The 13,634-nt window shown below is 35.3% G+C and overlaps 1 protein-coding gene across 3 annotated transcripts in view; it reads right to left on the reverse strand.

The window, feature by feature from the left end:
* Nucleotides 1–10,776: 10,776 nt before the first annotated feature.
* The window catches only part of LOC150105778 (H(+)/Cl(-) exchange transporter 4-like), a 425,804-nt gene continuing 422,946 nt past the window's right edge, over nucleotides 10,777–13,634 (reverse strand). For all 3 annotated transcript variants that reach the window (XM_090394346.1, XM_090394347.1, XM_090394345.1), the window contains one exon: nucleotides 10,777–11,306. In XM_090394346.1, coding sequence (XP_090250472.1) covers nucleotides 11,216–11,306 — 91 coding nt within the window. In that variant the 3' untranslated portion in view covers nucleotides 10,777–11,215. The remainder of the gene's footprint in view (nucleotides 11,307–13,634) is intronic.

A 13,634-nucleotide genomic window follows, 5' to 3' on the forward strand; every position in this document is an offset into this window, starting at 1 on the left:
GTAAGGGTTAAATGGATGAATAACACTATTAAGCATGAGCTGCAAAAAAAGAAACAATTGTGGAGGGAATTTAAGGAGAAAGGTGACCTGCAGGTGCAGGAACAGTATAAGGCTCAGGCCAGAAAGGTAACAAGGGTGGTAAGAAAAGCAAAAGCGGATTATGGAAGAATATTGTCCATGCAGGCTAAAGAGAATCCCAAACAGTTTTTTCAATTATGTTGCAAGTAAAAGGAAAAATGTTCATGGCAGAACGATTTTAAAAAATGCTGAGGGTAGTGAGGTAACCGAATCAGTCAATATAGTGGAATTACTGAGCGAGCACTTTGCAAGAGTATATCATCCAGGTGGTGACATTGCAGGAATGGAAGAACCAACAGCTTATACTGGAATTGTGATGAACGAAGTAGAGGTAAATAGTCTATTACAGAACCTCAATGTCAATACATCTGTGGGATTGGAAGGTACACCAGCTCGTGTCGTACGTGAAGCGGTGTTACACCCTGATAACCAAGAATGTAAAAATTTCAGTTATCATGGTGTAACAAGAAAATAAAAATATAAAATCCCATTTAAGTAGCTAATACAAGATATTTAAAGACAGAAAATATGCTTGCATGCAAGAAAATTAATTACAGCAGAAATTGTTTAATTAAATAATAAAAAAGGGATTCTTATTACAAAAAAAAAAGGATATGGAAAAAATAGGTTAAGTAAGACAAAGAAGATTAGAGATAAGAATTTGTATATGAGAGGCTAGTTTAACATTTGAAGAAAGGAGATTAAAATATTCAAATAAATTCTAAAAAGGGAGATAATTTAGTATAGAGGCTAGATTAAAACAAATGACGATCGCTCAAGGTCAATTCCCCGAAGTGAGACGTCGGCACGTGCAAGGAACCATAGCATGTTTTGGGCAGAAAAAACACGACTTTAATTGGTGAACGAGATCGACTCCAGTAGGATGGGCAGGGGAAGAAAAAGAAATTGAAGGTGCTGATAGGGGCCATGCAGATAAAAGGGTTAGGTACCCCCCCCCCCCCAAGGTTTTTTTTCTCAGTTTCTTCACAAAATTTTCGTATAGGTAACACAGGTTTTTCCTGAGTGACGGCGTAGGAGTTATCTCTGTCCGATGCAACAAGGAAACAAAGTGTGCGGGAATGTGATCCCATATTCCTATTGCAAGAGACGAGGAATGCCGTATAGTTACAAGGAAGGAAGGAATTGTCTATGTATCTCATCATCCAGTACTCGTATCGAGGGAAAGAAAATCCATACAGAAATCTGTGCTCACGTGATGAGTTCCATAATGATAGAAGATAGAGTTGATATTTCACGATCTATACCTTTTGTTCACTAATAATACAATTGTCTGAAATTGCTGCCTAATGCACCACTTTAAAAACTTACGAACCTAATCACGTGGGAAATTAATGTGTTAAGTTATGAGATAGAGGGTCATGACTGCTTAATAGTTTCACACTCAGACTTATTTTTGTATTTGTTCCTTGTTTTCGAATTATATATCCTAAACTAAATGTCCTGAAAGGCACAGTATAATATAAATATTAGGGACACTAAGGGGAGAAAATGCTTAAATATTTGAAATTTGTAATATCTCGTGCATAGTTAAGTTTTGAATAAAGATAAAATTAGAGATTCACTTGGAAGGATAAAGGAAAGTTTAATAATCATAGATAGGGAAACAACAGTGACTAAAGAATTGTCAGTGCCCTTGACCATTTTGTTTAATTTGAGCCTCGGGACAGTCAGTCCCAAGGGTGGTGGAAAGAGGGGAAAATAGTTGCGCTGCATAAAGGTGGTTCCAAGGCTGCTGTTGAAAATTACCGGCCAATCAGCATAACAGGAATCGTTATCAAGATCTTGGAGAAAATAGTCAAGAGGAAAATAGAAGATTGGATAGAAGAAAATGGGATACTGTATCAGGGACAACATGGTTTTGTGAAGGGTAGGTCATGCCTCAGTAACTTGCTCACATATTATAACACAGTGACGGCTGAACTGGATAAGTGTAATGGGTTTACAGTGATTCTGCTGGACCTTGCTAAGGCCTTTGACAGGATACCACATGGAATTCTAATCAGCAAAATGCAGCATATGGGGATGGATATAGGATCGGTGAGATGAATAGGAGGATGGTTGATGGAGAGATATCAGAGAGTGGTTTATTCAGGAGTAGAGTTCAAAAGACAGCCTATGACTAGTGGTGTGCCACAAGGATCTGGTCTTGGACCACTGCTGTTTAATTTGTTCATTAATGATATAGGAAAGGATCTGGGAGGAACAGTTCATTTGTTCGCGGATTTGTTACCCTATGCAAAGTTGCATAGGGCAATAGTGAATGCAGATGATGTCAAAATTTTGCAGGATGATTTGAATAGATTGGAGGTCTGGGCTGGAGAGTCAAGGAGAATGGATATCAATTTAATGTGGCAAAATGTAAGGTTATACATTTTGGGGTGAAAAGATTAGCAGCAGTTTACTACATTGGTGGAACTGTACTGCAGGAAATTAATGAGGCGAGAGATATAGGAGTGTTGGTGGATAAGGAGTTGAAGTTTAGGGGGCATATTGCAAAAGTGGCCAAATCAGCTCTTGGTGCTGAAGAATACCTTGACGAGCAGAGACAAGCATGTTATTGTTCCTCTGTATCAAGCCTTGATAAGACCCCTTCTCAACTACTGTGCCCAGATTTGATCACCTAGGTTTCTTCTTGATGGGGAGGAGGTTGAGAGGATCCAGAGGCAAGTGACCAAGATGATAGCAGGTCTGTGGAATGAACCGTATGAGAACAGGTTGAGGATTTGTGGATTGCAGAAATTGGTTGATAGGCGGAGGAGAGGAGATATGATTGAGACATTCAAATTACTGAAAGGTTTCTATAAGATTAATTCAGAAGATAATTTTGAGAACAGGGCTGGTGGTGGGAGGACTAGGGGGACATCCTTGGAAGCTGAGCAAGAGTGTGGTTAGTAAGGGTTTTAGAGCTGGGTTCTTTACTTTTAGAGTGCTGAATGAGTGGAATAAACTGCCAGGGTCTGTAGTGGGTGCTGTGACAGTGAATGAGTTTAAGGCAAGGTATGATAGATACTGTGTGAATGTCGAATAGTTATGATGAACATGATTTGGGGCCTCCCTCGATGAGTCTAAGGACTCCCTGGAGTTGCCCGTAATAATAATAATAATTTTATTTAAGGGATATTATATCCCATATTGTTTCATAGCCGAATAAGAAACTCAAAGAGTTTCATGCCGAATATATAGTAAATATATAAAGTTCGGAGAGTCCAAGCGTAAGCAAATACCTGGATAGTGTTACAACTGACCCTTTAGGGAGTGCAACACTGAGGCAACTCATGGTAAGGGTGGAGCAAGCTCCGATTGCTATTCTTGATATTTCCCCATAATGTGAAACCCAGCTCCTAGGAGCTGTATTACTGTTCTACATTATGAGTGAGAGAAGGTCACTACCCAGACCGGACAATATGGGATGTAATATCCCTTAACTTAAATGAGTTTATATGTCGCCGAATTGAAGCCTCTGGCTCTTCATATAATTAATTAATAATTAATAATAATAATTAATATCACAGCACACTTATCAATTGTGAATTACAATAAACAGTCACTAAAATTAATACAGTTATCTGATAAGTACAATAAATCTCGCATACTTTACTTTTTTTTCTTTAGCACACAAGAGTGCTTAAGGGTCAGAGCTGTATAACTGAGATCCTCCACATACCCCTTTCAAGGAATGCAGAGAACAGACCAGGGCTTCTGACCTAATGTCCAAACTTCACCTTCTCATGGTGCATCCTGTTAGGTATCTACTTGGATACTCAACGAAAAAGGATGGTCTGGCAATTTGTTATTTAGCAGATTAATTCTGTTCTTATTGGCTTAAACCACAAGTAAAATAATGGTAACATGACAGAATTTCATGAGGGCTGGGGGTGTCACCCGGTTAAACAAGGTACCCATTGTTTTCTCCGGGGAATCAGGGTGAACAGCAAAAAGTCAGTTACTGGAACAAATCCTGAAACACATCTCAACTCAACATCAACAGAGTTCAAGATTGGTACTATCAACATAAGAAGCCTGAATGGCAAAGAAATGGAGCTAGCTGAGGAATTGGATAAGTACCAGATCAACATAATAGGAGGTGACTGAAACAAAAAAAGATAAAAACTGGTAAGATTTATATCCAGGCAATAAAAATCAGGGAAAAGAGGGCATAGCTATAGTATTCAACACTAAATACGAGGCTAATTTTCTTGAATGGCAGGCAATATCAAGTAGAGTGATGTGAGCAAATATCAGAATGGGGAACTGGACAATGAGATTTATTTGAGCCTATAGTCCTACAAAAGGTTCTACTAAGGTAGAAGTGAAAGAATTTTTTGAGGCTTTAGAGAAAGCAATTGACATATGAAAAAGGAAAAGTTGGTTCTTGTTGGGGATCTAAATAGCAGAGTAGGAAATGATTGTCAGACCAGGGAAATATAAATTCCTACATATATATAAATTCCAACAGAAATATTTTGGGAAAATTTGGAAAAAAGAGCAAAGCTAATAAGAATGGCAAATATCTGTTGGATTTCTGCTGAGGACATAGACTGGTTATTACTACCACAATGTTTCAACATAAAAATGTGCATAAATGCACATGGAGAGAAGAGGCAAGAAATAAAAAATGTCTCATTGACTATGTTATTGTTGATAGTGATGTTTTCTCCCTGGTGCAGGACACCAAAGATTTGAAAGTACACAGAAGATTTGAAATTGGAAGTGATCAGTCTTGAGCAGGATAAAATTGAATTGCATATTGAAAAGAAGAACATGTAAGTTTTAAAGTGAATAATCCTTTCCTTCATGCTTACACAGTGAGCAGAATACATTATGAAAAATTATGGAAACAACTACCACATTACAGCAAAACTTTAGTTTAATATAAACCAAAATGAACAGTCGATGTTTCGAACTTCATATCAAGGTTATCACCTGGAGCATACACATATATACAAAGAAACAAGCTGCACTACAATCTACATGGTTTGCTAAAGTTACTGACCAACTGTTACAACTATTGGCCTGACCTCTGTGCTGAAAAAGGGGAAAAAAAAAAAAAAAAACATAACTAAATCAAAGCTCAAGTCCTATTACTATCTATTAGGTTCTCCCACACGGTTAGCCTAGTAGCTATGCACTTCGCAACCATATGCCTGGGAAAGGTGTCCTAGGTTCGATTCCTGTCGGAGACGTGAGGAGCTCAAGGATCTTCCTCAGCCAAAGTCAAGTTAGCCGGTCTTGGGCTCAGGCAGTAGGGTTTTCCTTCCAGTTTAGTTGGGGGTTTTTATCCCGCAAGCATGCAAACCGGCCCCGTGAACATACATACAGACTACAGTCATGAATACCTCGAATAGAAAAGCAGCAGAGGAGTGGCATGCAGGCTGCATTATTTTGCTGAATCAGGTGGAAGGGAGAGAGAGAGATAGATCTATTAGGTTACAAAATTAAATTTGGCCTAGAGAGGAGCATGTTTATATATATATATTGGAGTTCATATTTACTCGGTAAATAATGTTATGAATATTAATTAATATGGTTTGAATGACTATAACACTCAACAAAATAAGGTTTAATCGTGAGACACTACTAGTTTCGTTGAAAAAATCAACTTCCTCAGGTGTCCAATACAAAGAATTATATAAAAAATAACAGAAACATTGTAATATAACAACAACAGATCTAATGTAAAAAACTGAAGCACAGTTTAAAAAAGAATACGTGCTGAAATTCCAATTGAAGTAAGCTACATGCGTGTAGATTACTTCAGGTTTTTACATTAGATCTGTTGTTGTTATTTTACAATGTTTCTGTTTCTTTGTATTGGACACCTGAGGAAGTTAATTTTTTCAACGGCAATAGTGTCAAATTCTGAAACTAGACACTACTAGTTTCAGATTCCGAAACTTAGTGTCTCACAATTAAACCTTATTCTTTTTAATCTCGGTGTTATAGTCATTCAAACCATATTAATATTCATATACATATATATATATATATAAACTATGTAAATATACATATATATTCCAACTAACTGGTATGGAATAGTTTCCAATAAAAACTAAAGCTGAAAAATTGCTTCAAGTCCTAAAGTTAGGGTATGGTGGAAACTAAGTAGACTGAATATGTGCCATTCCAAATTCTTGGAATTTTTAGGCCACCATTATTGTTGAGATTAGGATGGTTAATCAGAATTTCACAAGCTTCTTTAAATTTTCGTTCATACCAGGTTTTTGTATGATGTAAAGAGCAGGTACTCCAATCAGTTTGGTGTAGGGTGTTGAGAGCGTGATTTGAGAGGCCTGCTTCACCAAAATTGATATATTTAATGTGTCTTTTGTGTTCTTTTTTACTTATAGGGATTGTACGTCCAGTTTCACCAATATAAGGTAAGTTACAGGTGCAGTAGATGCAATAAACTCCAGGATGTGCCAGTGGGAAGAGAAGATCCTTAAAGGAGTTGAATATTGCTTTCTCTGTGCATGCATAGATACAAAGTAATTTAGCGGAAGTAAATTTCTTTTTCAGCTTGAAGCAGTTAGGAATAAGATTACTGTCTCTGCATCTCTTTAAAAAGGCCAGCCAATTGATCAAAAGAGAAACATGCATTTTTAGCTTACTGTACTGATTTGCAACGCTTGTAACATCTCCATGGATGATGAGAATCCCTTCATTCAAGCTTACACGGTGAATCAGAATATATTATGAAAAATTATGGTTGGTCAGTAACTTTAGCAAACCATATAGGTTGTAGTGCATATACATATTTGTATATAGATTGTATATACGTGTATGCTCCAGATGATGACCTTGATATGAAGGTCGAAAAGCCAAGTGTTCATTTTGGTTTATATTAAACTAAAGTTTTGCTCTAACACGGTAGTTGTCTCCATAATTTTCCATAATGTATTCAGATCACTGCATAAGCATGAAGGAAAGGATCCTCATCATCCATGGAGATGTTACTTAGAAGCAGTGGTGAGCTATAAAAGGCTCACGCGAGCCCTTTGTTAAATTTTTCTCAAATTTGCGAGCCCCTTGTTCTTCTTGTTTAATAATCTTGTAGAACTAGAAAATACCACCGTGGAATGTATACATATACGTGGAATGCTACTATAAAATTCATATGGATTTTCTGATAACTATATAAAAAATAATTTCATTGCATTTTGTTCTGATGGAGCTAGTGTAATGTTAGGAAACAAATCAGGTGTTGCAATCAAACTTCTACCAAAATCTCCCAATGTTGTGATTTGGCATTACGCTCATCCTTTACACTTGGCATTAGACGATTCGATAAATCATTTTAAAATGATTTTATTGAAATAAATCATTTTGAAATATTTATGGATAAATTATATGCTTTTTATCATCAATCACCAAAAAATCAACGAGAATTAAATACGATTGCAAAAGACCTTGGTATCGAAATTTTAAAGATTGGCCATGTGTTTGGACCACGATGGGCAGCTTGCAGTTTACGAACGGCTCTTGCTTTGTGGAGAAATTACCCAACTTTATGCAAGCATTTTGCATCGAACGATAAATCTAAGGGCTTTTTAAACCCACTTCTCAATTTGGAATTTTTAAAAGATCTAGCAATAATGATTGATATCCTACAGGAATTATCATATCTGGCAGAAGCTCTACAAAGTTGCAATATAAGTAATATAAGGAGTTAGGCCCTTTTTTTTTTGCTTGATGATGCGAGCCCTTTGTTAAAATTTCTATAGCTCACCACTGCTTACAAGCGTTGCATTCAGTGCAGTAAGCTAAAGATATATGTTTCTCGTTTAATTAATCAGCCTGGCCTTTTTAAAGAGAGGTAGAGACAATAATCTTATTCCTAACTGCATCAAGCTGAAAAAGAAATTTACTTCTGCACTTCGTATCTATGCACGCACAGAGAAAGCAATACTTAGAGAGCAAATTCAAACAGCACACAAAAATCTAGCTATAACTCAAAATCAGGTTTTAAATTTACAATCTGAACTCTCTAGTTATATGAATCCGGATATTTTGAATGTGTTGAATGAATCACTTTCAATTTGGCTAAACATATACTGGAAAGTAATAACGAAAAACTTAAGGCCAAATTTCATATTTTAAAACAACGGCAAAATTTGAATGCCAATCATACGAATTCAACTGATCAGGATATCTCTTCTCCGGTAAACAACTCCAACAGTGAACAACACACAAGTGAGACAAGGAGCGACCAACCATCTGCAAGCAATAGTCATGTGATCAACTTATCAAGCCACTCCTTAAATAAAGGTCAACTTGCATTACTTGATAAAGGCCTTAACTTCGCAGTAAGCACCCAGAACTGTTAATAAACTGGATTGTATATATGCATAGAAAGAGGCATTAACTCTCTTCCTATTAATATAGCTGATAAAATTCATTTAGAAACCAGCAATGTTCTGAGTAAAAAGAACATTGCTGGTTTCTGAAAAAAAGCTAATCAAGATATAATTATAACAAAATCAAACAAAGGTAATGCCACGTCGTCCTTGAAAGATCAACTTACATCCATCAGATGAATCAACTAGTCCCCGATAACAGCACCTATCGGGGACTAGTTGATCAGATTATAGTTTACAAGCCTATCAGCTTGTAAACTATAATCCAACTAACAGAATAAAGAAAAAAAACTGAGAAATTACTTAAGTCAGTCACTGTTGAATCTCCCAGAATATATGGTGTTCCTAAAGTACACAAACAAAACATTCCGCTTTGGCTGATAGTTGAAGGAATAGACAGCCTTAATTATCACCTAGCCAAGAAATTAGTGTCAACACTCAAGGAGTTGGTAGGTCATTCCACCCCCCCTCCTATATAAGGAAAAACACACAACACATTACATGAACAAAATTAAAAACATAACGCTCAGAAAATTTGATTTTTTAGTCAGTTTTGATGTTTCTGCCCTTTTCACAATGTCTCAGTGACACAATTCCCTACAGAACAAATTTCCACCTCTTTGATGTTCCGGTTACTTTTATAATAAATTGGCCGTACCTTCTTTTTGTAGGTATAATTTTAAAATAAATTTTACCTACAAAAAGAAGGTAAGGCCATGGACTCACCACTATCCCCCCCCCCCCCCAATTGCTAACTTTTATATGGAAGCTTTTGAGCAAAGTGCTCTTGATCCCTTTACTCTAAAACCTAGAGTGTGGCTTAGATATGTTGACAATGTTTTCGTTATCTGGCCACAGGGTCGACAGACTTTAAACACATTCCTTAGCCACATGAGCGCATACAATTTACTATTGAAAATCAGAACTCTCTCCCGTTCCTGGATATATATACTGGTCACACATCTTCCCTCAGGCATAATTTACTGCAAACCGACACATACTGGCCGATATATACATGCTAACTCATATCACACCTTCACAAAAATTTGGAGTCATTAACACCCTTAAAAACAGAGTTATAACAATTTGGTCTAATGAACAAGCTCTTAACAAGAATTAAAGATTATTAGCAACACATTTATAAATAATGGCTATAATGATTCATATTTATCACTTGTTGTATATTTGTGTGTTCATCCCAACCCAGATGAAGCCACTGGTTTAAGTGGCGAAACTAGTAGGTTTTATTAAATAATTATTACGACCTATAAACCCAGTGTTAATTATTTATTATACTTCAAGTATTTTGTGTTGATTACTGAAAATCTTGGAACAGAATCTAATGTACTTACATATGTTCTCATTGTATTTTTTTTTTGTTTCATTTTATGTCAGAAATCTCAGGAATCTAACCCCAGAATAAATCGAGTCATACCTGTATTTAGGCACAGCATGATGCCACCACCTTGCTTACTGGAGGTGCGAAGTGCAATAAAAAAAATTATGTTGCAGACTTTAGCCTACCCATACCAAGTATATTATAGGTTTTGAACTTTTCATAAATGAGGTTGCCATTAAAAACTAAAAAAAATAATTGCTGAGAATATTTCTGTTTCTTGATGTATAGGTAAATTATCTAATAAAAACAAGCAGAAGGAAATTCTCATACATAACATTTCATTATAGAGCCTATGTAGCTCAGTAGTTGTGGCGTTTGCACACCACGGCGCTTGGGCGCACGAAGGAAGACATGCTTTCGAGTCTAGTCGGCGACTAGAGGAAATTTTTCTAAGCCTTTCTTCGACTGGTTCCCGAGTTAGTCAATCTCTGGCACGTGCAAGCGGGTTTATCCTCCCGGAAACTCGGGTTTTTCGTCCCGTAAACTCAAGAAAATCGACCGTAGAACCCACATTATTTCAGACATTAAATATATTGTGTTAGGGTTAGGGACCACGAGGTGACGGCACATTTGAGCCGTCTCTCTTCACTGTGTACCGCTTAATTAGTGATAGCCTTGGGCCATCTATCTCTGATTGGTACCAGTGGAGATTGAACTGCCCACTCAGTCTCCAAAAGTTAGATAGGGCTAAATAGCCTCGCCTACTCCCGTATACGGGAATAAAAAGGCGTTAGCTGATTTTTTTTTTTTTTTAACATTTCATTATTTAAAGAAATAAACTTCACTATTATTTAGTTACTTCAATGTTGCCTTTACGTTATTAGAGAAACAAAAATTCTGTTCCTTTCTAAAGCAGAAATATAGTTTATTTCCTAAATAAAATATTTAGGAAAGTGAAAACTTTAAAATAAGAATAATTACAAGTTTTCTTTTGGTATGGTACAAAGTTCAGCTTTATTTCAGGATATAATACACATGATGACTGTAGCAATAAAATAAAGCGGACAGTAGTGTTGCTTCCAGAGCAAACATATATTATTTGAATCTAAACTTCATTGTTTTTTGTTTGTTTTCGTATTTTTTTTTTTAAACAGTACTACCAGTATCAGCACTAGATTTTAGATAAAGTGTACAAAAAAAAAGTGTTCAGGCAACCATGCAGTGCACTCTTATCTTTTACATGATATACACATAACAGGCAATACTACACAATGCCCAAAACAATCTCGAACATGATTCCAACTATACATGTGACCGATACTTATCAAATATACATATACGTTTCCAGTTCATGTGAGAAGATGCAACTGACAGATTCTGTAAGTAGACCACACAGATGAAACAGCTTTATCTTACAGTGGCTTTAATTAAATAAAACACTTTCGGGATCTTGATTGGCTAACTGTTTGATGTGTCGCAATACATCCTTTTTGGTAATGATGCCCAATAATCTCCTGCATATAGATACACAAAACAGAGCATTCAAATCTGCTAATCAAGGCATTTAAACTTATATATTATCAACATCTATTCACAAGAAACTTCAAGAATAATATTCTTGAACCATCACAGTGTACATCCCCTCCTTAAGAGGAGTGCATGCACAATAACAGTATTTTAAAAGCTTATTACAGTTCATAACATAACACTGAATGCCAAACTGGTTACAGAAAGTGTTTTGAAAATGCTTTAAATTAAGTGATTTGGTAAAATAACTAGGTATGCATTTATACAGATTTATTCTATAATACATAAAATATAACACTAAGAAAGCAATCAAAAATCATGTCTGAATTCAGTTAAGGGGAATAATAAATCCTGTATTATTTTACAGCCGGGTACGAGATTTATTATCCCTTAAACTTAATTTATGTTGCTGAAAAAATAGCCTCTTGGCTCTTTATCATGTCTGAATTCCTTGGAAAAATGCATGCTAGTTACTGAACACAAGCAATTAACATGAAATATGTACAGGATGAGAAACTGAAAGGTGAATGAATATCTATTATTAGTATTTCAGGGATGAAAAGAAAAATTTGTTCTATGCAAAAACACTGTAGAAGGCGAATTACTGGATGGTGGTAAAAGGGTAACTGAGAAAAGCCTGACTTGTTAATAAAAACTGATTTCAATACTTAACAAATTTCATTTTTGAAATTTGTTAAATATTGTAGACAAATATGGAAAAATATATTTGGAAAAAATTGATCCAGCAGAAATCCTACAATAATACACTACGAGCAAAATGAAGTTTCTATCAATTTTTTTCATGTGTATCTGATATTTGCACATCTGTAAAATCAATTCCTGAGTACTGTATTTCACAGCAGCACCATGAATCTGACTATTAGTGCTATAAATCATTAATGTACTATATCATCCTTCATGGGCAATAATATATATATATATATATATATATATATATTGTTGAAATTAGGATTTACTCGGGATGTATACATTTATAAAAATAAATTTAACTGACTAGAACCCGAGAAAGTATAACAAAAACCTTTAATACATCACAACTAGTTTCATCGGTGATCCGACTTCTTCAGGTGAGAAATAAAAACATAAGACATAAAATAACACGGTAAAAAATGAACTTTACAGCTTAATAAAAAGCAGAATAATAACAGTCATATTTGAATAGGTGACCGCGTGCTACCGTTGGCATGAGTAGAATGTGTGCGACAGTACTGGCGCTCAAAAATTAGCTGTCGCACACATTCTACTCATGCCAACGGTAGCATGCGGTCACCTATTCAAATATGACTGTTATTATTCTGCTTTTTATTAAGCTGTAAAGTTCATTTTTTACCGTGTTATTTTATGTCTTATGTTTTTATTTCTCACCTGAAGAAGTCGGATCACCGATGAAACTAGTTGTGATGTATTAAAGGTTTTTGTTATACTTTCTCGGGTTCTAGTCAGTTAAATTTATTTTTATAAATATATATATATATATACACTTATTTTGTCCTATAAATTTGAAAGTTTAAAGAGGTAAAATTTACTCCATGACTTCTAAATACAGAGATTTTAATGTCTGGTGCTAATTTTTTAGTTAAGAATCATGCTGGTGGTATTTTGTAGCAAAGAAATTTTATTTATTTTGAATGCATGTTTTACAGATTGGAGAACATGATTTCATTATTTAACAAAATATTGTCATGTGATCTGTAAACAAAAGCTGCATTATGTGGAATCATGTATATAGCAACAATTACAGACATGGTGACATCCAAGTTATTTTATGAATATTTAAAAATTTTATTCAAAGTACAAATAAATGCAACTTAGTCAACTGTGGAGTAAGTATCTGATGAATTTTTTTTCTATAAATTAGATGACTTATGTATTAAGCAATCATATAAACTGGAAACAATTAAATGCATTTCATTTCTTCCCTTTCCATTATTTTCAAGACAAAGTATTAAATATCATCTTGATTACCTTGATGGACCTGTGATTTCAGTCAGGATTTCTCCATGACTGCAAGTCATAAAGAGCAGCTATTCCTGTCTTGGGCCTTTCTTCTCCATTTTCTTCCAACTTTCCAATTAATCAAACTGTTGTCTCTCATTCTGGCGAGATGTCCTGCCATCTACTTTTGCTGTTGTAGATTACTTTTATTACATCTTTGAGTACAGGCTTCTTCCTGATTTCTGTGCATCTTATGTGGTCTATTTTATTTACATTACACATTGAGTTGTTATTAAGCTCTGTTCTTCTTTTAAAGTTGTGTTCCATGTTTCACCACCATAAGTTAATGCTGGTAGGCT

Source organism: Typopeltis vanoorti, chromosome 6, assembly GCF_054136105.1.
Source record: "Typopeltis vanoorti isolate ZY-2024b chromosome 6, IOZ_Tvanoo_1.0, whole genome shotgun sequence".
Taxonomy (NCBI): domain Eukaryota; kingdom Metazoa; phylum Arthropoda; class Arachnida; order Uropygi; family Thelyphonidae; genus Typopeltis; species Typopeltis vanoorti.